General features: G+C 41.2%; 3 protein-coding genes across 9 annotated transcripts in view; all 3 read right to left on the reverse strand.

The window, feature by feature from the left end:
* Position 1: 1 nt before the first annotated feature.
* Positions 2 to 13,653, reverse strand: LOC108627135 (uncharacterized). Its single transcript, XM_018028216.2, has 8 exons — positions 12,732 to 13,653; positions 4,343 to 4,583; positions 3,860 to 4,059; positions 3,574 to 3,777; positions 2,706 to 2,933; positions 1,853 to 2,310; positions 833 to 1,692; positions 2 to 673 (listed from the first exon to the last, which is right to left on the reverse strand). Exons 1-8 carry the CDS (start codon positions 12,784 to 12,786, stop codon positions 142 to 144), a joined length of 2,778 nt encoding a protein of 925 aa, XP_017883705.1. The 5' UTR covers positions 12,787 to 13,653; the 3' UTR covers positions 2 to 141.
* Positions 13,654 to 15,069: 1,416 nt separating this feature from the next.
* mRpL55 (mitochondrial ribosomal protein L55) lies at positions 15,070 to 15,722 on the reverse strand. The gene is made up of 2 exons (XM_018028246.2): positions 15,631 to 15,722; positions 15,070 to 15,454 (listed from the first exon to the last, which is right to left on the reverse strand). Exon 2 carries the CDS (start codon positions 15,451 to 15,453, stop codon positions 15,124 to 15,126), a length of 330 nt encoding a protein of 109 aa, XP_017883735.1. The 5' UTR covers position 15,454; positions 15,631 to 15,722; the 3' UTR covers positions 15,070 to 15,123.
* A 119-nt stretch (positions 15,723 to 15,841) lies between these two features.
* The window catches only part of Ctns (lysosomal cystine transporter cystinosin), a 15,622-nt gene continuing 7,017 nt past the window's right edge, over positions 15,842 to 24,446 (reverse strand). The window contains exons 1-10 of one of the 7 annotated variants that reach the window (XM_026815362.1): positions 19,892 to 20,184; positions 19,673 to 19,724; positions 19,517 to 19,607; positions 19,160 to 19,339; positions 18,316 to 18,556; positions 18,120 to 18,239; positions 17,756 to 18,044; positions 17,580 to 17,682; positions 16,036 to 16,140; positions 15,842 to 15,932 (exon numbers count right to left, since the gene is read on the reverse strand). In XM_026815362.1, the coding sequence (XP_026671163.1) occupies positions 16,059 to 16,140; positions 17,580 to 17,682; positions 17,756 to 18,044; positions 18,120 to 18,239; positions 18,316 to 18,556; positions 19,160 to 19,339; positions 19,517 to 19,607; positions 19,673 to 19,724; positions 19,892 to 20,008 (1,275 nt within the window). In that variant the 5' untranslated portion in view covers positions 20,009 to 20,184 and the 3' untranslated portion in view covers positions 15,842 to 15,932; positions 16,036 to 16,058. The other 6 variants (XM_018028245.2, XM_026815361.1, XM_018028244.2 and 3 more) reach the window with 6 other exon arrangements.

Raw genomic sequence — 24,446 nt, forward strand, 5'->3', positions numbered from 1 at the left:
CGACGCGCGCATACCGACTCGTGTACACGAAACAACAACTTCGTTTACGTAGGATCAACAAAGGAAACCGTAAACTTGTCAAAATAAAACAGGAAAACTCAACAATCGTTTCTCGGATTCTCGTGGAGAACAGAAAACAATTCAACGTTCCCTCTCGACGGAGAAGCGAGGTCGGGCCAGGTCTTCTTCGGGTATCAAAGGTATGTACCTAGTCCTAGGGTCCTTCTTCTTCTCGTACGCGTAAGGAAACATCATGCTGCTCCTCGAGGAACTCTCTGGCCTCGGGATTTTCTGTATGTGAGATTGAGTCGATGAGCTCGACGTTTCGGGCACGTCATTTGAGCTCGTCGACGACGGTTCCTGCCCTTCCGGATCGATCAGAGGTATATACTTTCTCTCCTCTTTGCCCGTCGTGATAATCTCATCCGAATTATTATTGAAATCCACCGACGTCACGATTTCTAATTGCGCGATATCAGTTTGCTTGTCCGTAACAGTGTGAGACAGAGTACTGTCGTTGGAGGAGTTGTCCGATGCCTCTAGCATTTGAATTTCGCTCTTTACGGTAATGGGTACCCAGTCACCTGCTTCTGTCTTGAATGTACTCTCCGTAGTCGTGGACCAGTCCTTTTCTGGTTCCCAACTCAGAGATCTGGATAGATTGAACTCTTTCCTGGAAGCAGATTAATCAGAACCACAGTTGTTACGTGATAGAGAAGAGCGACGATAAATTAAGAAACGTAGTAAAGAGCCTTCGCAGCACTTCTTAATATGCCAAGTATCGCTCGGTCATAGCAAGGTTTGGCCACTGATAAAATATTTCGCCTCATACCTTGATCCAGTGACGAAACTGGGCGTGTATTGCGAGATCAGAGGAAGGAGAGTCTGCCTCGCGTACCTCTCGGCCTGCGCCAAGATTCCAGCCAGTCTTTCTGGTAGAAACTGCACAGTGAACACTCCGCTCGTCGAGGCAGTCTCCTGTATTTCGTCCTTCTGCTTCTCGCTTCTCACTTCGTTTCTGTTCTGTCTCGCCGAACGAGGCCTCAAAATCGGTTCCGTGATCTCGGGAAACTTCAACGACCTTCCCGTTTCCTTTTTATCGATTTGCAACACGGGTTCCCGTATTTCCGGAAGGAATTCCGTCGTCGATTCCACTGCGGGATTCGGTGAAGCAGTTTTTGCGAAGAAATTCGGCCCGGAAAATCCTCTGCCTCTCTCAGCGTCAGAGTTTTCCAACGAATTCGAGTCTCCGTCTTTAGATAAGTCGATGATGTTCCACGGGTTTGAAGTACTGCGACGATTCGAGTCATCAAAATTGCTTTGCCTCTCGATTATTCGTAAATTCTGTTCCTTAGTGAACGGCCCCAGTCCCTTCGACGGTTTGTCGTTGGCAAAATCCACTGGGAAAGTTTCCTTCGTTTCATAGTTCTGTTCTTTGGTGAACGGACCGATGCCACCTTGCTTCTCCTGCATCAATTGTCCCAAAACTGGAGACGTTGTATTCTCTGATTCCACGGGAACATTGCATTCGCCAGGGAATAGAGGGAGATAGACGGGCTTCCCAGATTCTAACATCAAGCCTTTTCTGCATACGGAAAGGGTTTTCCCAAAACTGTCGACGATGGCCATTTTGTCGATGCTCCAAGATACCAAGCCTGAAGAGATCCAGCCGCTGTACGCTGTATACTTGATCTGTAATAAGGATTAAGGATTTAAATTTCATCTTTGCTGTCATTCAATGCCGATTTATCGTATAATAATGAGAATTATACATTGCGACAATTAAATTCAAAGAATGAAAGCCTGAGTCTGGTATACAAATTTAGAAATAATACAGCAGTGCAATACTCACTTCGATGGCTTCAAAATTTGAAATGGCAGGATGCGGGACGACAATCTTCTGCAGAATCTTCCCAACCAGCAGCTCTTCATCCTTTCTCGTCATTGCGAACGTATCATTGAAACCTCCGTCTCCAACCAAAGTTAATTGCAGTTTGCCATACGTTCTAGTGGGCCTCTCGCTTTCACTATTATACACCTTTACTTGATACTGGTGCGCACAGAAAGGCTCTTCGTCTCTAGTCACCAAATACAATTGTCCTCTAGCCGGTGATTCGTCGCTGTAATAGCCCATATCACCGCACGACCTGCCCATTCCGTTGCCACACGGGAAGCATTCGCCACGAATAAGTCCATCATATCCGTTCTCGCAAGGAAACGCAGGGAATCGACACTTCGGGCTGACAGAATCGGTGAACAGTTTGTACGCCCTCCGGTGATTGCACAAAGATCTGCCCTCGACGGCGCTCGCTGCAATCGAGAAGAATCTGTGTGAATCGATTGAAGAAAGAAAGAACGCGTAGGACTGGTCAGGATTTTTATGAATATTCATGGCTCTGGGCGACATTTCGAGGGGGGCGCCGGTGACCCGCTTTCTTTTGGATAAAGAATTCGATCCGTGTTGCGGAGAAGGTAACACTATACGTACCCCACGAATACTCCGCGAAAAAGATCGCGGTGGACTTTCTAATCTCTGATTTATTCAGCTTTTTTCATTATCCTTCGTCGATCAGTTTTAATTAGGATAAACAGCTGTGCAGAATGCACAGAGTTATGCAAATTTTGTGAGATGTTCCTAATTTACGGACTTTTTAACGTAAAATATATGAAAGACAAGAAATGATTTTACGATGGAAGACACTTACACCAGATGATGTCGGACACGGCACCGAGGAACAGATTCGAACAGCCAGTTTGCATCCTGCCGCCGTTCGGATAGAAATCAACGTCGCCCATCGGCTGCCAGGAGCCGAGGCCACCGAGCAACAGTTGTTCACCGTTGCTGTGGATCACATCGACGAAATTGGCATCAGTTTTGTCGAGGCGAGCTCTCGGGTCCTGGGATTCGAACAAAGGTCCCGCAGGATCCAAACCTACAGACAATTCGCGAATTCCAGATTGTGTAATACTAAACTTAGAGAATTCTTAGAAATGAAATAGAACTTTTTTTATGTCCAAGTAATAGACAATTTTCTAACAGATTGGAAACTCTAATCACAGAGTAAAAACTCGTCGACGCGTGACATGTCCACGAATGTTACAAATACACGCTTTAATTATTCGAAACTCTGTTGCAAAAGTCCTCGTTATAGTTTCCAGTGAATGGCCGATGGATGAAAAAGTCGAACGTTCTTTTTTATACTTTAATTTGAATTAATTAATTCGAGAAACTCACTAGAATTATTACTGAATATTAACTGCTCTTACGTAAATCGTAACATTTGCTAATAACGTTAGGAAAGAGTTCATTCCAATTTAATCGATAATAAACAATCTCAGGTGGATCGTATGCAATTTCTCTCGGAGAACGGGCTCCCTTTTACCAGAGCAACAGTGCAACTCTTCAAGGACACCCACTGTTGCTATTGGTAACAGATTGCACAATAACCGTACGCTATAACTGCATTAAATATCGAATAAAATGCAGAAACCAAGAGTTCAAGAGAATCACACGCTTTATATTTAGAGCGTGTAAAACAGTATCATTAGGTTTTACATATGTATATAATTTACCTGTAATCCTGGAAACGTTTCCCAATTCGGCGCCAGCGAATCCTGCCACGTGGGCACCGAGGCTGAAGCCGATCAGATGAACCTTCTCCAGAGGTACGTTAAAACTTCTAATTAGTTTTGCTAATTGTCTACCGACCAGGCGAGTGTTAGCGGCTGCCCTTACGTAGTTGGGAACCGCGCTTCCCGGGCCCCAATCGACGCACACTAAAAAAAGTATGCACTGATCCGATCGCATTCTCCTGATTGTCCCGTTTTTTGCAAATGACACTTTCCATCGTCTACGAACCTATATTGCACTCGTGCACGGTCATCAAGGCAGATCTCATCTCGTAGACCCAGACATGGTCGCAACTGGATCCGAATCCGTGAACGATCACTTTAGTTGGTAGATCGGGGTCTATGGCACGGTGGGCGTTATCATTTATATCTTCGGCAGGTACTTCCATTGGAATCGATCTTGCTTTCCTGCTTCCGTATACTAAAAATCTATTGCGAATCGGGACTAAATTAGATGCGTTTCGTATCTCGCCTGTATTAATAAAGATATAATTGAGAGCTGACGATATTGAACATCCGATGATCGAGAATGAGTTCAATAATAAATATTCACGTATCTGATTCGAGTCTTCTTTTTGCGAACTAAGAATAGCAATTGCTATTGCACACTTTAATTAAACGAGTTCATCTTGAATGTTAATATGGAATAACAGGAATGATAATGAAATATACATAGATCAAGTTGTGTCAGGATATTCCCATTTTGCCATACCTAGTGCCAACGTCTTTGGGTGGCGAGGGGAGCATCTCGAGGTAACTGAAGGGTCCCGTGTCCTCGAAGCAGCCGACATCTTCGTAACAGACCTTCGATACCTCTCTCTTAGTTCGATGATGCAACCGTTTCTGCAAAGTCCAATGCCTCATCGACTCGACGACCGCTCGAAAAATTTCGGCATCGTTCTTTTCGTCCGCGGACTCGTCGAGAGGTGTCGGCCAGTCTTGCGCCACCGTCCCTGCGAAATCAATTTACACAGTTTCAACCTCTCTCGTTTCTTCATGTTTCCCACCGCGATTTCTCACTGTATTTATTGTGCAATATTTGTCAAGTACTGTTAGAGTAGTTCATTTGCTCGGATCTGGGAATAGCTTTTATTTCTTACATCAGGAATGCAGAGAACCAATGAGTTATGTTTATGATTCTTAAAACCTGAGATTTCCAACGGAACTAGTTCATCAGACATTCAAGATCGAGATCAGAGCAATTTGAACCAACTATAGCTCCTAGTTAAAAACTGCCTATTCGCTTATTCGAGAGCCAGATTATTTTCAACTTCGACAACCAATGAAATAAATTAAAGATTACTCGAAATAAGTAAAAAGAATACAAAGTTGAATTATTAATTCAAGTAGTAAGAATCAGCTTCTGATACATTAACACGAAACTCGATGGATCCCTAAACTTGTATGAAGCTCAGAAGCCTGGTTGTACGCGTCGCGAACTAAATTGATAGATTCGTGCGAACGTGCACCGTAACGGTTTCCTCGGCTCGTTGCGCCGTTATTAGCATAACGCCTGAATAACAATCTCCTGGAACGCGTGGCGATTTTGTTTCGCGAATCGGGAAGACGCCGGCAAGTAAGTCAAGCCCGCTTCCGTTTCCCACGATCGCTGCATCCGACAAGCGAACAAGAGTAGCTTCGTGAACCAGAAACTCTGATCACGAAGATCGTCCACTCGACCGAGACGATAGTCGTGAGAAGGGAAAGTTAGATAAACCGATCTTGCAACGCGTGTCAAACGTGAAACTCGTCATTAGCTTTTAGCAAGTATCAATCAATCCTGAGGGCCTTTAGACCTTTTCATAGAAACATTTTTATTCATTGATCATTAGTGTATCGTTCGCTGACATCGTTGATGTAACAGTATTTAGCAATCGGCAAGCTACACGTGCCGTTTGATTATGATAGAGATTGATTCTTATGCACACTATGCAGAAATAGAGAAATTTTATTGCGTTCGTAATGCAGAAAATTTGATGACATTCTAATTCTGTTCTATGGAACACGTCTGTTGAACTTCTGACCCAGATGACAAAAGCAGAAGATACGATGAGATATTTAAAACTGAATATATCTAGAACTGTAAATAAGGACCGATTTTCCGATAATTGAACCTTTCAATGAAACGAACCGGCGGATAAAAGTAAAACAGGAAAGAAAATCGGCCGAAGAAAGTTCGCGCGGCGGGTCGATCGCGATAAGAAGGAGAAACCTTTTTTCTCGCGTCGATTATCTCGTTAGAAAGATTGGTACGGAAAACGCGAAGCGGAGGCGGTAGTAGGAGAGAATATACAGACGCTCAGTTCCGCGGACAGAGAGACAGACCAGACCAGTTTGGCCGGGGAGAAATTCGGAAAAAGAAAGCCCGACGATGTATCCTCCGTTAATGGTCAGCTAGACAGGAGATCGGTTGCCGCCGTGTTTTTGTTCGTTTAGCAAGAAGACTGCCGGCCTCCTGTCAGGGAGAGCCATAGAAAAGGGAAATCGGGACTGGGTTGCGATCCGATCCAATCGCTCGATCGTGGATTTCATTCATCTTCAAGAACACTGGAGCAGAATGGACGTTATAACGTTCAAACGCTTAAAGACTTTCTATTTAAAGTAGATTTTGCATAAAAAATCTGCAGTCTACCGATTGGCCTGTTTTAAAAGCTAATGAAGTCTAGGCTATACGTAGAGGCTGTGTCAAGGTTCCTGCGGGAGCCTGACCGTTTTACGCTCAGGCAATGATAATTAGTACGTGCTGCACGGCTTGCGAATCGAAAATGAAGCTACCGAATGGAAACGGTTCAGGGTATCAGCGAAATCCAGGAATTTGTCACGGTGGTTGCGACATTGCGATAGCTCGAGCGAAACTCACGTTTCGGTTAACGACAGTCCCATCACCAGCGAATCGCGACCGCTTCCTCGGTGAAAAATATAATTTACGCGTTGGTAGCGATTTCGCCAAGAGACATCGAGCCACGATTATTTACAGGAAGAAGCATAGATACGTAATTATTGCGAACTTGATTCTTTTATAGAAGAATCAAATGTACAGAACATCAACGAGTAAAAAGATGTTTATCTGGATCGTGTTGTTTAAAAATGTGTCATACAAATTCCGAGGATAGTAATTATCGACGTTATCTAAGTAGTGTCTTGCTTGCGAAATCTACCAATTACCTGATCGTCAGATAGCGTGCATCCTACGCGACAACCTGACCCGGCGAGACCGGATAACACCAGAGAAAACGCGTCTGCGTTTACGTTTGTCTGTCTCTAACCCTTTGCTCCACTTTCCACCGAGATTCCTTAAGAATTGCTCGGCTCAGATCTGCAGGTTTACATAATTCACAGGAAAAGTCTCTCACGGTTACGAAATAATAAAACTTCTTTTTCTTCTACGTCCGGCTAGCGCAAATTGTGTCCCGCACTCTTGTTTCGTTGAATAACGCCATTAACGATTTCCCGAAACGAGAAAATTGGGTTATATCACATGAGATACTAAAGAAGAGTGTATAAATTACACCGGATGTTTTTTGTGTTAAATTTTTTTTGAACGAAAGACTAACTAGTTTTAATTAATTGATGGGGACAGAAGTTTTTCCGAGAAGCAAGGTCCAGTTGATGGATTATTTGCATAATCTTCTACAGGACCTTGACACAATTCGCAAACGAATTAGCATTTACTAGAAGAAATTATCACGAGTTCAGTTTGATTTGTATTCTGCCTGGAATCTTCTATTTAATCAAAGAATGACGAAGTGCTATTCCACTTTCAATCTATCTGGAAATAGTCGCCGTTAGTGGTGCTATTGGTAAGATTAATGAAAGCGCAAACTGAAAGAGGGCACGTGAGATCGACGTTAATCGCATACGCAATCAATCCGCCGGTAGATGATTCTCGGGAAGCTTTCGAAATCGCTTTGGAACATTGCTTCACCTTCGTTAACCGTAATGGGGGAGTCCGCGTGCATTTACGGTGTTGAACACGATGTCGCAACCGGAGCGTTTGAATTAATAATAATTCAAGCTTAGCCGTAGAAACCTGCACCGCTTTTCATTCGCACCAATCGAGATGCTGAAACTACCATTAAATTCAACGACAGTATAATGATTAGATCTCCTTTGATAATGGAGGAGTTTGTGGTAGAGACAGGTGCGCATAGGTGAGACACAGGACAGGAATAGTCTAGAGATTTAACGGTACAATGGCTCCCACAGCAACTACAGCATTGTTGCTGCGATGACATCCAATGTTTCCTCAAGATCAACTTCGGACTAATTCTTTTAAAAGCTCTGAACGGATCATGATTTATTATGCAATTTGAATTTATTATCGTACGAACGTTCGATACGATTGGCAAAGGATCGAAACCAGACCGGAGGAGGGACTTAAGGATATATTGGCTATACAGTCAATCCCAAAAGTTTATGCACTTTAGGNTATGCAATTTTCCCGTATCTCCAAGGGTTTAGGAGTTATTGAGGAAAAACGAAATTTTTTCCAAAAGTTCGCTGTTTCGACGCTGGGATGGTGGGATTTTGTCAACATCAATAAAATGCCAAATAATCATACGTAACTCGTTAAATACTCAAGTTAGAAGAAAAATACATAGAATCTTTCTTGTAGAGGACATCAGTGCCTACAATTTCTGTATAATAAACTTTTCGCTATCGTCAATAATTAATTGGATATTTCCTTCTATACTTTTTAGCACGTAGTTATTTATTATTAGCATTATTCTTCCGACGTCTGATTTCTTTTTAATTATAGGAAATGCGTTTTTCTAAGGTACATAAACTTTTGGGATTGACTGTATGGCCAATACATCCTTAAAATCGGATAGTGGCACAGTTTCCAGGAAGCGGAGGTCGGTGAACTCTGCAGCATAACCGGCGCGTTGCTCTTTTATCTAGCGATTGTGTCTGGTTCACGACCCGGTCTCGCATCAACTCACTTTCCACGACCCAAATTAGAGGATCAACATATGCGCGTTACACAGTAGCCAAGTTTCTATTTAGAAGAAGAGGATCTCTCTACAGAAAAATGTCGAATGTGGAACCGTTATTCCAGTCCGACACCGATAGTCGGCGCGTCCCTATGCCCCTGACCTTAAAACTGAATCCCTGTCACGGCCCCTGGCATTCACCGTGAAAACCCGTTACGAAACTCCGCCTGGTGCAGTTCTGTTATATCGAACAGGCTATCAGGATCCGGTACTGGCTACGAATAATTCAAAAGACAGTGAGATCGTGGTGGATAAGACCAGAAGCTTGATTGTTCGACACAGGCCTTGATGCATGGACACAAGGAAGGAAAGTGATGGAATTTCAAAATCGAAGAGGAAGACGAGTACATATCGAGGGAAGAGGAGAGTGATGAATGAATGTCAAGCGACACGCCCTCGGAAGCACTTTGCATCCGAAAGGATTTGCACGGAAAGTGGACTTGACACGTGACGATAGTCGATGAAAGTTCCCGATCCTTACACCTTTCTCGTTTCACTGATCACGAGGATATAATCTATCCGTTTGCCAAGTTTTCGTTTCGAATACATCAACGGATCCCTTTACGCCAAGTGGGATCCAAATGGGATCTTCCTGGAAATGTAAGTACGAAGCGGCGCGCCGTTTCGATATTTAGAATCTGAAGCGACGGGATAAGTGGCGGATAGACGGAAGCCGGAAACGCTGGCAGTCGCGGCGATAAATTGGAATGATCACGGTAACAAAAAGTCGGAAGATCATGAACAGCTCTCACTGGTCACGACGAATTTCTATACGGAAGGCCTGGGCAGTTATGAAGAGGAAGAAAGAAGACGGCAACAGGAAGTGGACAATGCAGTACTGGCACTTTCGCAATTTTAAAGTATTTCGAACGTCTGTCACGTTTTGCGGGACATGTATCTCTAAAATTATCGAAACATTGACTTTCCTCAATGCGAGATCAATTTCATAGTGAAAGTTGAAGGTTTCAATCTTTTCGAAACTATAACCGACCGATGTTCATGCATGTGGTTTGATAGTCAAGGTTGAAAATAATAAATAGAGAGAAAGTCGGCGGAGGCGGTGAACGGCAATAAAAGATGCGAAAATTTAATTTTCTGTACATGCGGGAGATGATAATTGGAAGAAGGTGCGGCTTAAGTATTACGCTTTCGAGAGTAACTTCTCTCTCCCACATTAAGAGATGGATAAGATGACGTTTAACATTGAGACACGATTTTAAAATCCCTGAAACAGTTATCCAACTCGCGATTAGTGAAAGTGCAATTTTTGTTCTTAATCAAACTCTTCCATCGTTACAATCCAAGTTCGAAGCAAGAGGTACTCACTTAGTCGTGTAAAAAAATTTCCACGCGCTTGAAATGAACGCCGATACGCTTTAAAACGACAGTTGATCTCGAAGAGGACGTGCAAGTGGTAAAAGGAACATAGGAGAAAGTATCCTAACTTTTAGCCTAGAAATTCTCAACCTACGCAGTGACTATAATTTTCAGATCCGTTTGTCGAATTCAGGTCCAACTATCTCTTTCGGTCCTCCTTAATTTAACGTGCAAATGTGTTAACCCGGATCCAGCGGGCGTCTATCTAAAGACGTCAGAAACTGTTAGCAAAATTGTACGGCAACAGTCTAGTATTAATTATGATGCAATTCACTGCTACCGGTTGAGCTGCACGAAAGGAACGAAATAATTAAAGAACGTTTTAAACGAATAATGAGACAAGTTGCAAAATCGATGAGGTTTATTGCTATCGGTAGAACTTAATCAACACTGTTCCGTTTCTTATATAATTCAGTCACGGAACAATCACGAAAATTGCTGTGTACATTGCCACGCCAAATAAGCTTAGAATAATTGCGAATGACGTAACCCTGAAGTGTTTGACGGAAGTGAATCCATACGAAATTGTGAAGAAAGATTTTTAATCTGTGGACCTTGCTGGAATTTCACGGTAAAAGATCGCGAAACAATTCCTGGGAATTGTACTTACAATACGACCCTAAATACTTCCGCTTTAATTGTTTCGCAGACAATCGCCTCTTGCTTAAATCGTTGTACGTAAATGATATTATTCGAATAATCGAAAGATGAATTATGAGAGTGTCATCGATCTCGAAAGAAGGTTAGCCTTAACGAGGAATAAATTATGTTACAGACAATTTTCCCGTCACGCTCGCATCATCGACTTCTCACGTTCCGTTCTCGTTCACGATGTAATCGGGATCTGAGGTTTTTCAACTGCTTCCTTCCTTCCCGTTTCTCAGTTGTGTTCTGCGGCGACATTTCCGGCCATACGATTGCAAGAGAGAGAGAAAGAGAGAGAGAGGGACTAGCAAAACATAATTGTTTGACAGACGTAAAAGGGTGACGGTTCGCTGTCCCCGGTTGTAGAACGGTATTTCAAAATTGCTTTGCACCTCGATGGGCGCACTGGCTAACTGCTATCAGTAACTCTGCAGCTTTCTATATAACTGTTATGTCGGTTGAAAAACCTTAAGAAAGTAAAGACCCGATAAAACCTGTCGTAATAAATAATGAATATATTAACGAAGCGTGCAAAATACTCAAACTGACTTCCTGTTTCTCTAGATGTCCTAATTAAAATTTCGATGCCCCACTGTCCAACCACATTTTGAATACTAATTTAACATCGATGATCGAGTCATGAAATTTGTTCTGATATACGAAGTAGATGACTACTAGTTTGACACGCGATCCTCCTTCGCCAAGAGAAATTACCAACACGGAGAAAGGTGGCTGGGATCCGAAGATTCTGGGTGAAAAAGGGTCAGATCCGTCATGAGTCAGAAGAACCAGATTCGTGTCGAGTACGTGCGACTCTTGCATTAGGGAAATTAGGCGAACGACAATTTTATCGTCGAGAACGAATTTAGTTCAGTTTTTTTATACCCAAAATGTACTTCGTTTCGAAAGTAGGCTGTTGCTGAAAAAGAAAGCGTTTCCGAGTTCAGGTTCGCTCGGATCGTTTTCATTGTTTTGATATTTAGAGTGAAGTATGGAAACTCGATGAATTAATTAGAAAAGAAAGCATCGAGGAAATTTCATCTAGATTTTCCTGAATAGAGAATTCTTTCCTTCCTCTCGTATTCGACACACTTGAAACTATGACGGGCACACGTGTTATATGCGTCATACTTTACATAAAGATCATAGCTAGGATGTGTGAAAACGATTGAAGCTGGTCTCTGCTAAAAAGAAAGAAAGTAACTGGATCCAGTTTCACGGTCACGGACGCGGTAAAAATTTACGTACACACGAGCATTTCACACCGAGCATGCTCGATTATGTCGAAAATAAAAAAGTTTCTCGAACTTTACCTTTCGATCAGCTGTTGCGACACGCGTGTACGAAATCAACTCGCTTTTTTTACCTAACGAGAGGTAACGAAATTTTTGCGGAGTTTCACAAAGTCCACTCTCGCAGAATTACAGCGAACATGTTTCCCCACGATTTTTTCGATACAATTCGAATGAATCGCGATGCGTGCACATAATACCGTATTAGCGCGCGACAGACAGTCGCTTTCACTGACTCTGAAATAACTGCTATACCCGCGGGCTGCCCGTGAAATTTGTACCTAGACCGAGTTTTCATTTCCGTCGTCGTTAACTTTTCACGCAATCGTTCATCACACACGGAGTAAATCATTTTTATCTTCTGATATCTTTGAGGTGAAACGATATTACATTCGCCGGGCAATGTATTTGTTTAAAAAGTCCTGGAGCCTTACCCAAAGTCAATGAGTGAAAACGTACGGTTAGTGGTCAGACATGACGCGCGCGCCGTGCCGGTTAAGAAAGAGTGTTTAAAATTTTTGATACATCGCTGTCGGTGACCTCAGGGTCCGATTACATGATTAAATATGTAATTGTCCTCGATTGTTTAACGGTTCATAGAACGGAATTCAAGAAGTGTACGCATACAGAATGGAGAGATGATACGCGGCTCAATAAAGTAAGTCACCCGACAGTGTTTATCCAGTTTACTGGAATAATATTCTGATCAAAAGCTTTCATTCTACAGAACAACAAAATGTGATAATTTTCAATTAGAATTAAATGGTTAGTGTTAAAAAGTTGAAGACCGTACCATAGAGGCTGATGCATCCGAGTATCGAGAAACTTAACAGGAGTTTGCCAATCATCTCACGTTCGTGGACCAGCTAGAGTTGGTTTCTCAAAAATCCATCGTCCGCGTACCGGCTTGAAAATCCAACGAGAGCACGTGTTCCTTGTTTGCTCGCGATAAGAAATTTGACAACCGATTAGCGTGTTTTCATTCTCACGTCCGTTTCGCTGACAGACACAACGGAGAAATCATTAAACATTTGAAGAGGATCAAAAAATATACGATCGATCGCAGCCGTCGTGACTTGCTCGACGCAACACAACGTTACGTCTCTCTATCGATTTCTCTTCGTTTGACGGATGTCGGAATTTCAGGGTTTGATTTTCATTCTTCAGCAATTTCCCTCTTTGAATTATTGCGGTTCTAGTTTAAACGAATTGGATTAAATCCCTGATGCGACAGATCGTTTTCGAGAAGGAGAATTATTACGGTCGTCGGTGAGCTGTTTTCTCAGCCGACTGAACTCTTCAACTTCTCTGCTTTCTCCTTCTAAAAGACCGGGACTGGCACTTAAACGCTCAGGCGATCGCGATCGCTCACTCGACTGGTAAAACAAGAAAACAGTTCGCGTGGTGCATCGATCGCCGGACACCTTTTTAATATGCAATCACATCATCGGTTCGTACGCGATCAGACGAAAACGGCGTCGTTTCATGTCAGTGTTTTAAAAATAGCCAGCCGATTTGGTGAAGGGATCGACGGAATTCGATTCGAGCGTCTCGATCATTGATCCGTGTCACTTGATTCGCGTTTCCATTATTGTCCGGTTTCGAATCTCGCGGAGCGGCACTCTCCAAGAAGTCTGGAGTGCCAGCGGAAACTAAGAGAGAGTTCGAGCGATCGTATGCTACACCTGCAGAAACACCAGAGCTGCTACCTCGTGGCCTACTATAACAGAACTGACTCCCACCATAGGTTCACCGTGTCTCTTTACCTGGCGAACGGTGTTTACTCACCGTGTCACCCGTTGGTGATCGTTCCCTCCTCTGCACCGATCACTCGACAATTTTGCCTGTCTGCTAATCAGTTCACTGGGCGAGCGAAGGGTTTCGTTATCACCATCATTAGCTCTTTCAAGGGAAACTTGTCTTTCATATTAAACAGCGATTCACTTATTAAAACGCTTTGGGAGACTCGTTAATCATAATCACCTGAGATACTATTATCGATCTCGCTGCTCATATTCATTTTAATTAAATTCAATGCACATTTTTCATGGTACGCTTTTAGAACGTTCGAGAGAACGATATCGTTTTCTTGTCGTGTAAAATCACTGACCGTGTAAGTCACCGCTATTTAATTCTGAAAACGTTCTAGCGCCTTTGTCGTTGCCCAACACAGGCCGTAAAATTTTCTTTAACTGTCGCAATAGAGGAGTTTCACTACTATCGAAAGCATCCGCACAACAACACGTTGGCAAATATTATATCATCGCGCCGAAACCGAAAATGCTCGCTCCTTCTTGCGAGTAGAAAGGTACTTAGCTCGCTTTCGCAGACAATCGTCAATCGGTCCTATTCAAAACGTGTTTCCGCTATTTCTTAGAGAGATTCATTTTGATTCATTTCATTTTCAATGCACATTTACTTCCCTTTCTTTTTTAAACATAAAATGTAAAATGAAGGAAATTTCTTATTAGTTAAGAGCCTAGCATTTGCGTCTCATTTATTTCCTGATTGATCATCACTTTCCATTGGCTGTTCCCCTACATTTTCGAATCATTGCTCACTTTCATTTAATTTTTACGATTCGTCTTGAGGTTCTCTTCTGCAATTAGTAATGATTAACGCAAAGACCAGCGGAAGCAGACGCTTGTATTCGCGGGTAGCCAGAGAAAGTTCATCCGGGCGGTCGTCGCAATCGTCGGTGTTTACCGAGGGGAGAAAATAAAATGAATCATCGACGCAATCATCTTACGCGGTTTTCTTTTCACGGACAGTTGAGGAGCGTAATTTTTTGATTGACGTGCTCGATCCCCCTTATCGCGGGCGGAGAAAACGTGCGTTTATGATAATGGCTGATGCGTGGGTCGCAAAGAAAACTTTAATAGTTCACTTTCACTTTTTCATAAATAATTGTGACCGCGTTCACATTTACGATGAGGATACAATCGCGAGTTCATACAAATTCGTAACATCAATCAATTATATTACAAATAGTTTCGTATAAAGAAATCATTCTCATCAAAATCGTCTTGATACTCCTCGACTATCTCTGTATTAAAGTTAGTTATAGTTCTGGGTTCAAACTGTGTTTACGTTTATGATCAAGATGCAATTGTAATAAATTATACTACAAGTTACGTGTAAAATGTACATAGAGGTCTTATTTATTAAATAACGATACAATTAAATCACTTTGACAACTTATAGAATTTAGTTTCATCAAAATCATCTTGGTACTCCTCGACTATCTTTGTCTTAGTTATAGGCCTACGTGCTTCCAGTCTACGTCTCCTCTCTTCTTCAGAGAGCATCTCGATATTAAGAGGGAGAGTAATTATTCGTCGTGGTTCATCATAATCGATTTTAATGCTACTACCGTCTGGAAGGACAAGACACGTAGGGAAAGTGTTCAAATATAGTTTTCTATGCTTCTTTGTTATTCCTGCTGTCCAACAATTCAGATTCCTATGGATGGATAATGCAGGTCGTGCTGTTCGCAAAAGCGAAGGTGTATTCATTCTGAAATAAGAAATTATATGTCGTAAATATACATTTAGGCGAAGAGGTTATATTCGAAACTCAAATGGGAATCTACTTTCAGAACTCTATGCAGGGATTTTATATTCATAAATTACAAGTTGACAACGATAGATATTAATTTTTATTAAATTTTCGTAAAATCAAATAAAGCTTACCTTCTTTTTAAACAAACTATTTATACTCTTATACAACGCGTTCTACCACTTAGTCACGTGACACTCGTACTATCGACTATCGACAAATGGGTAGCCATCTTAGAAATCGAATTGAGATATCGATAATTTGAAACGAGAACGGCAATGGTGGCTGTGTAAGAAGTGCGAGAGTCCGTTGTGGAAAAATAGTAAATTGTTCAATTTGTTGGAGATTGTCTAAGTATTTACGGTGTCTGCATACTCTTTTTGTCACGGATGGACGTGTCGTTCGGGAGATTGTTAAATTCTGATCATTATCCAAGCTGAATGTGCGTGCGGGATCAAGAGCAACGTCAGTGTCCGTTGGCGCATTTGAATCGTGGATGAACAGGTAATTCTTTATTATAATTAACATAGATAACTGACCAATTGCTACTAGTGATACAAGATCAAGAAAGATCGCTAGTTGATGCGTTTTCTTGAGATTCTCCGTAATCGGAACCAGGTATTCCAACATAATCTTTACGATCCCTGCGAAAAGTAATCGACACATGTATATAGTGCTTTCTTTGAAAAGTCAGGTAGAAGAAAGTGGTTCTATTTTCGTAGCACACGTTCTTCCGATAATAGTAATGCTTGCATGTTAGTTTAATTAGTATTGTTAGTAAGTTTGATAGTCACACGCATAATCGTAAACACACATACAATATCTGTTCGAAATACGTCGCATTTTCTTCAAACATTATTCCTCGCATTTTCTCAAACCAATGGAGAGTTTTATAAAGAAACACCATCAATACTAACATTTTTATTGTTTCATAAGAATATAATGGAAAACAGTATGAAACGTATAAAAAACACTTTTTTACAATAATTAATTATAGAAATTCCGTGGCGCAGAATTATTAGAACCCTTTTATCTCGTGGTGTAGGAATAGTTTTAACACATGCTGCATGCTTATATGTAGCAGCACACTGACACAATATAAACTACAACTTAAGATACTATATTGAAATGTGATAGGTGACTGTTCGCATTTATATAGCTGAAGTCCACAAAACCATGCAATTGTTTTATTACAATTCCAATATAAATGTAAAAAGAACAGTTTACTCATAACTGGATAATGTCCATTCTCGTGCGTTGTATAACGACAAATACCAACACCACTCCTATTCACCACACTCGAACAATAAGTTCTAAACCCTTTTATTTGGTACATTAATATGTATCAACGGGTTCTTCTCTTCTATTGCATGATTAGCAATCATCTGAGATTCGCAAAGATACAGAAGAGTAATCTCGTTAAACGCACTTAGTTCGAATGGAATTTAAGAAAATACTGAATTCTTTTGGGGGTTCTGTAGCTTTTCTATCTGCAAGTCAGCAGACCGCAACAACCAGATTGTTTTAGGGGCGCCTCCAAATCCGGATCGTACGATTTCTCCGACCTATGCAGCGTTTCGTTACTTCTCGCATTCCCGTTATCTAGTCTGTAAGAATTTATGATTTCGCAAACTCGTGCAACGTGGGAGGGAAAAATGTGGTTGTGAAACATGATTTAAAGTGAGATGGCTGATGCTTATATTCTGTGTTTGAGGGCAATCATCTTTTCACTGATAAATCTGTAAAATTAAAATTTCCTTTTCTGCCTCCGTATCCTAAACATTTGTTACTAGCGAAAGCGCGTACCGTGTTTATCAGGATTTTTAATCGCATACCGTAGAAGCAAGTACTGCGGATCACTCCGATATCTCAATCTTTCCCCAATTTGTTACGGATATCAAGAGTTAGATTACGAAATGAAGTTTAGGGTAGACAGATCATTCATAGACTTTAACACGCAACAGATAACTACGACTACTTCTAGTTAATACACAAAGTCTTCTACTAGTGTTTTAGTAATGCGTTAGTGAAAATAGCATGCTGATTATGTAAACGTTGATAATGATTATACAAATATACATACCTATATAAAACGTAATGCTGTATAATGAAAAATATGTCAAATGCAACGGAAAAAAATCCTAAACCAAATTTCGTTGGGTCTCCGAAAATACTATCCCAATCATCTAAAAAAGGATTAGATTCAGTTATACACTTTGCACAGACATTCCAGTTTTAGTTATTCGTCTGATATATTACCATAATTGTACGCGTTGAGTATCATTTGGAGCATGGACAAAATACCACCGGTGAAGTCTAAAAATATGTTGCCGATACTCCAGCCGACGGTAGACTTCCTTTTGTAATTGTAAAATGCTTGTGGCACGTATTTGATTAACGTTATACTTAGTTTAACGTAACTACAGTAATACAGGAACTGGAGCCACTCTATCGTTTGGATTATAGCTAATAACAAACAAATGCTAATAAAAATGGCAAAGATTCCGTGAATAATACGTGCCGTGGTAGAAACTCTCTGAGATCCAGTCTGAAAAGATATAGTACCCACGTTAGTGCCGATAATAGATCCTTAAGCTGTATAAAGTAAATTAGAATTAGTTACCTCGTAAATAAAGCACTGAACAATCGTTATCACAGTCGCAAATGTTGCGTGCAAGGCAAAAAAGATATCGTTCACTTGTACAGGATTTAATCCTTTAGGATATCTGCTAAAATACTGAAACTATAAAAAATCAATTCAAGATTAGCGTGAGATAAAAAAAGTAAATGTAATATGTCGTTTTTATCGTTGGACTTACCTCTACTTCTGGTATCCAATACAAGCCGCAATTAAAAAGCGCGTACATAATAAAACCGACCAGGTTTAACGATAGGTAATCAAAGTTCAATCCTACGACACTTTTGCGTTTGTAATTGCTGTATATTTGCGGATAGAAACTCACGCTCCATGCTAGAAAATATATCCATCCGACCACGGAACTCACGTGGTAAAGCGCATCTGATTTCTCAATTGTCACTCTGACAAACGCTTGCGAAAAACTGCAAAAATGACACCAGATAAGCTTGACACGATCTTTATGACGTAACACTTGATCAGCTCGCTTCTTACTTCTTTAAATCGACACTGTCCAATTGGTCTCGGGGTATCAAAATCTCTTTGAAAAGCGACATTTTTTAACAGTAGTATTTCAAGTTTAACACAAATTTTTCAACGTACATTGAATCGCGTATGTTTTTAAATGTTTAAAATGATCGCTGATTTATCGCGTTCTAGTCGCAGCAGGAAGTAGTCTGCTCAAAATCTGAGCAGAGACTGACCGAACTTTCAGCTGAGTATCCGATGACAAGTATAGGTCAATAGGCTATCTCTGCTAAAGTTTCTAGATGCCAATGAATATATAGTTGATTGAAATCTTTCGGAATTTTGCTTTGAAAGTAAATATTGATATCCCCTAGTGGCAATTTGTCTGTACTTGATATCAAAGTGGTGAAGAGGGGCAGAACGATTAATTTCTTTAATCCCGTATCAATGTTTTTTCTAGACCAATGTATCACAATCCTTATTCGCAAAATCAGAAACGAGTGGGTTCAATACACTTCGCTTATTATTAGATAAGCTTATTATTAGATAAAAATACTTACTCTGCGATATCGCTAGGCGTAACATTAATGCTAACGATTGAGTGTCCAGCACTGAGACCTTCCACGTGTATCGTCCAATTCGTCTCGTTCTCATTAATACTGATACCTTTTGGATCAGTAGAAACCAATAACGCGTGCTGTACATTTATTTGTACCGATGCATTTTTCGATAGAGGTTCTCTGTAAAGTGATTAGATAATTCTAAAGGATCGGATTGAGATAGGAGCAAAGTAGTAGAATTGATAAAGCGAAGTAGGTAAATAATACACAAATTAGTCAGCGATCACTGAACTCTTTGTTTAGCAAAAGTTTTCAAACAATTCTTATTAAATAAACTTATCATTTGGAGATACTTACGTCAGAATCAATTCGAATGACTTTCGGTCACCTACATGAACTTTTAAATCTTGCGTCGACACTTTGAAATCTGCCAGAGCTTGTCCTACAACTGAGGATCTCTAATTAGTATATGAGAAGATACCTATAAGAACCATAGAAATTATTGATACATACCTAGGATCATAAAAATCCCAATGTACTGTGCAAAAGCCATGTCTTGCAATTTCTGAAACAGATCAAACAAAAGTTGAATCGCAGAACTTCGTGTGACACTACATTTTATACCGATCGTAGAACTACACATGCAATTGTCATCATATGTTGTCTAGACAAATTGACGTACTTCAATGAATCATTACGAACTGTCAAACGCGACTAAAAAGTTGACGTAACTAAGTTGGACGTGTAGCCGGTAGAAGGAATTTTCAGCTTGTGGAGTCTTTGGCCGATTAGCACGAGGGAAAAAGCTAGAAGTCGTAGATGTGGGGCACTTTGTCGGATGCATGTCATTGATGCACCCGGAAACGGCTGCCACTGGTGATAGCACGGGTTCGCTCGTGATAACGAGTCATAAAATTTTTTTTATTCGATCATTTAATTTATTACGAATCTAGGATTGCGACGAGATTAGCGCTCAGCGCTGACATAAGAACAAAAGCTGTGGAAAGACACAGAGTACATAATCATTCGAACTTAACCTCCGAAGCGCGACGACCTCGGTGTAACGTAGCACGAGGCATCAGAAATGATAAGACCTCGCGTTCGAGGAATCTCGAGCATTTCGTTCAAGCATCCGCGAAACGGAGTCTGACTGAACCGAATATTTTACGGCGACCCGAGCGAAAAATCGATCGAGCCTTCGTACACCTTCGAACCGTTTCCAGCAAACGTAAATAGAGACTACTTCCGGGGCATCCTCCTACGCTTACGCACTCGCGTCATTCATAGCTGGTAGCTGGTTGTGTGCGACGTGCGACTCCACGTCGTGCAAGCCAGAGAGTGCCTGGAGCCAGGTACGTAGCAAACTTTCTTGCTGCCCGTTTCCAATAGAAAAGTTTTATTATAGTCAGCGACGATTAAACTGTGGATTTCATACAGTAAACGTGCAGAAATAACAAAATTACTCAGAATATCAGAACCTGAATAGCTATTTCAAAACGTTTATCTAAAACGCGTTTTTTAAATTGGGTTTATTTTGTAGAAGAATACGTAGTAGAGTGATAACAGATTATCAGGCAACGATAAGACGCTTGATGCCTAGGGAATCGTTGTTTAAAGTGGCAGCAGGGTGTGAGATGAAACCTTGGCTCGTTCTTGAAAAGTTTGCGGACTTATTAGTCCGATGTAAATTTTCGCTCGGAATTATTCAGGTAGAAGAGTGAAAGAGGTTTTGCAGGCTCGGTATCGAGACATTTGCATGTAAATTGCGGAGCAACGCGACGTCATCAACGAGTTCCATAACGCGGTCGTTATCGTCTTGATACACGATGTTTCATTATGCTGTAGTTCTTTTCATTTCGCGTCATATTCCTTCCTCGTGTCTCGGTTCTAACAGCCTTGATGCGTAGACAAATTATGGGGTTGAACGTGGGTATGAAACCTTCCTCCATTACAACTTCCGTTGGATCTATTTCCCTTTTGTACCGTGTCGATTAAGCTATCCTCCTCAGCCAACGCTACTTTGTCTTAGATATCGCGAGGAATGCGTCCAGCCGGTGATGAATCATAATCTGGCAAGTTTGAAAAAATATTATCTTCCCCAGTGAGTTTCTGGTGCGATTAAATCGGTTGAATAAAAAAAAAAGGGCGACAGTATTGAGGAAACTAGATAAATATTTCATAATTGTCCATTTACGGAATCTTGAATTTTCAAATCGGGAGAAAAGAGCTTTAGCGATTCGGAAAACTCTCGGTAAATATCTCGCGAGTGAACTCTTGACTATCCTCAGGGAAAGAGAGAGGTAAGGGAGGAGCCCAGGCGAACACGTGCTATAGACATTTCGAAATAGAATAAATCGAAAGAGAGATCGACGGTTCGAGTGCACTCCGCGTCCCAAAGGGGCCCCCGCGAAGCGTACACGGAAACAGCTCTGAAAGTCGATCGGCAGTCCGCTGCCGCTTTTGTTGACGTATACAGGTTTCCTCGCCGCCAATATTTTCCTTTGCGTCGGTGGCCGAACATCGTCGAACGGACATAATCCTCGAAGATAGCCTCCGCCGCCTACCCCATCGCCCTCCCCCCTTCCTCGTCTTCATTCTTTCCTTTCTATCAATTTCAATTCGCCCTCGATATGGATAAACAAGATCGTTCCTCGGTATACCTTGAAATTATTCCCTCGAATCGTTTGCTCGGAATGTCCGAGGAAATATTCCTTCCGCCCGCTCGGTCCTTTCTTCGGATTTCAAGATTCGGTGGTAGCGGCCGTCGCTAGGCATCCCGGAAATTTCCAGGGCGTTTGAAGATATTTTCGTTGGAGACGGCCCGCGGAAATGTCCGAGACGCTATCGATTTCGGATAAGCGAATCAAACGTTTACATATCGCGGAGTATTTACGGAACTATCTCGTATCTTCCGGTTCCTGCACGAAAAAGAATCTTAAAGTCCTTCAGATTCATGGATATACTTCTCCTTTCTCTACTTTGCCTTCCATTAGTTTACCATTTATTTGTTTATGAAACAGTTTATACTTCACATCGACAAACGTCGATTTTCCCAATTACGGTGTTCTCCGTTTTGCAATTGCTCATTATCAGCATCCTTTCAATACCTATCGCTTGGAACACCAGTTGTTTGCTTCTTGATAAACTTAATACACTTTAATGGGTCAAGTGTTGGTGAAGTTCCATCGAGATTGCAGAAAGTGCTACTCGTATTGAAATGAGCGGATTAGAGATAATAAAAGAATACCAGAATATAAACAGACTGAGAAATGGAGACGCATAGATAGAGTAATCATTTTTACTCGACAACGTAGACGGAAACATTACAAGTAAATCAGCATAATATTGCTTATATTTTAATAATCGTGCTTATCGACGCGTTATGGTTATATAACTGTAAAAAAGTTTATTGCTCACTGGTCACGATTCGCGTTTGCCGTAGTTAGGCAAAGCATACGTTCGAGTTATCTCTTGGCTGGCATAGTCGCGTTATCCTTTTATCCGGAAAACAATTTCGCGAACAGTTTTGCGTGAGCGGTATTAAAGGCCAGTCAGGCCGGGTAGTAGCGGTTAGCATAAATTAAAGATTAATTTTACCGGCAGGATCGGGGCAACGTAATGTTCGTTCCATGCTAATTTCTTATCGCCGGCAATTACTTAATCGCACGCACGTTCAAGTCGCATCCCACGGCCAAGAAACGTTCTTGGAATCGGTTACGTTTTACCAAATCTAATTAGTCCCAGCTCTGACAAAAAGGAAAATGATCCGCGGTTCATATATAATTTTATCGAAGTAAAAATAAATTGAAGATTGGTAAAATGTTCGGTATAACTTTCCTTTACATAATTTCTATACTCGTTTCACGCGATTTTCGCTATCTCTCTAGTTTTATCAACGATTTTAATGTCGAAGCAAGTTCAGTTCATTCGACGCAAACATTATCGCGTTTCTCTTCTGCATTTTTTAATGCAGGGTTAATCGTGACTCACGCACCACGTGTACGCTTTCTTAATGTATCACATTTATTTCCAAAGAAAGCCGCACTCATAGATTAAATTTCTATCTTGTAACGTCTCCTTGCTGCATTTGCAACTTTGTTAGTCCCTCACATTGTCAGTGAGTGCATTTGATAAATTTGATCTTCGTGGAATGTTAACACTAGAAAGACTGAAACTTAGTATATACCTATATTGCCCAAAGCAGTCAAAATGACTGCATTGTGAAAGAATAATGTGTNAATTTATGCATTATTATTTGTACATTTGCTCAAAAGCAGTCAAAATGACTTCCTTGGGCAATCTAGTGTTAATGTCGTGAGTATGGAAATACGTTTTCCTGGATACAAAAGATTTCCGCCTATTGTCAGGTTGCGTTAATGCGACAAAATTGACGGACGTGTGTTATTTCAACATAATTATGGTCATTAAGCTGATATTTTTATGCAAAGTCACGTATCTGCGATGTCAATCTATATTGTCGATGTTATACACATTGCATTTTTCAAAATTTGTGATTTTTGGAGAGGTGTTTCTCGAAAGGGCAATCGTTCGTATAATTCGATTCTGGAAACTTGTAACCAAACGCGTTGCGTCCGACGAAAACTTGTTTCTTCTCTCCACTCGGAGTGGTTCAGTTCCGGACGATTTCCAATGTAAATTTACAAGCTCGATCCCGACAGTTTGGCTCGGTCTGCGGATTCGATCGGCATCGAATATTAATGCCCGGGTCGCGTTTGACCCGATTTTACGAGACCGTCTTCGATCTACAAGAGAATCGGGAAATAACGATACACGCGCGAAACTTTTCTCGGTCCGAGGGTCTCCGTGTTTACTCGAAAAATGTTCGACGCGGGGAAAATAGGTTTTTGGAACTGTTGGCGGTGACAGTGGTCGGTCTGCTCGAAAACTTAATTACTTTGCCCGGACGAAGAAAGTTCGGACGGCCAGTGAAAATTTATTCTTCGTTATATTAAGATCGTTCGCCGCCCCGCTGTCAGCGTCTCGAATGAGTTTCCGAACTTCCTAACCCGGGATTTATACCCGATTTTGTTAATCTCGGTGAAAGCATTTTCGAACTTCCCTCGACTTAATTCCTTAACGAGCGTTTTTCGTTTGGAATGCTCGACGTTACACCTAAGTTTTAAGACACTTCCATCAAATTACTGTCAAACATTTGACACTGTTTTAAGGATGTATAGGCTATATACTTAAACAATGCTAGCATGTTGAATTTGTTATTATAGATTCCTATTACTATTAAAGAGCTACCTGCAAAATTTTAAATCAA

Source organism: Ceratina calcarata, unplaced genomic scaffold (genome assembly GCF_001652005.2).
Source record: "Ceratina calcarata isolate Rehan_Ccalc_2016 unplaced genomic scaffold, ASM165200v1 scaffold44, whole genome shotgun sequence".
NCBI classification, from domain to species: domain Eukaryota; kingdom Metazoa; phylum Arthropoda; class Insecta; order Hymenoptera; family Apidae; genus Ceratina; species Ceratina calcarata.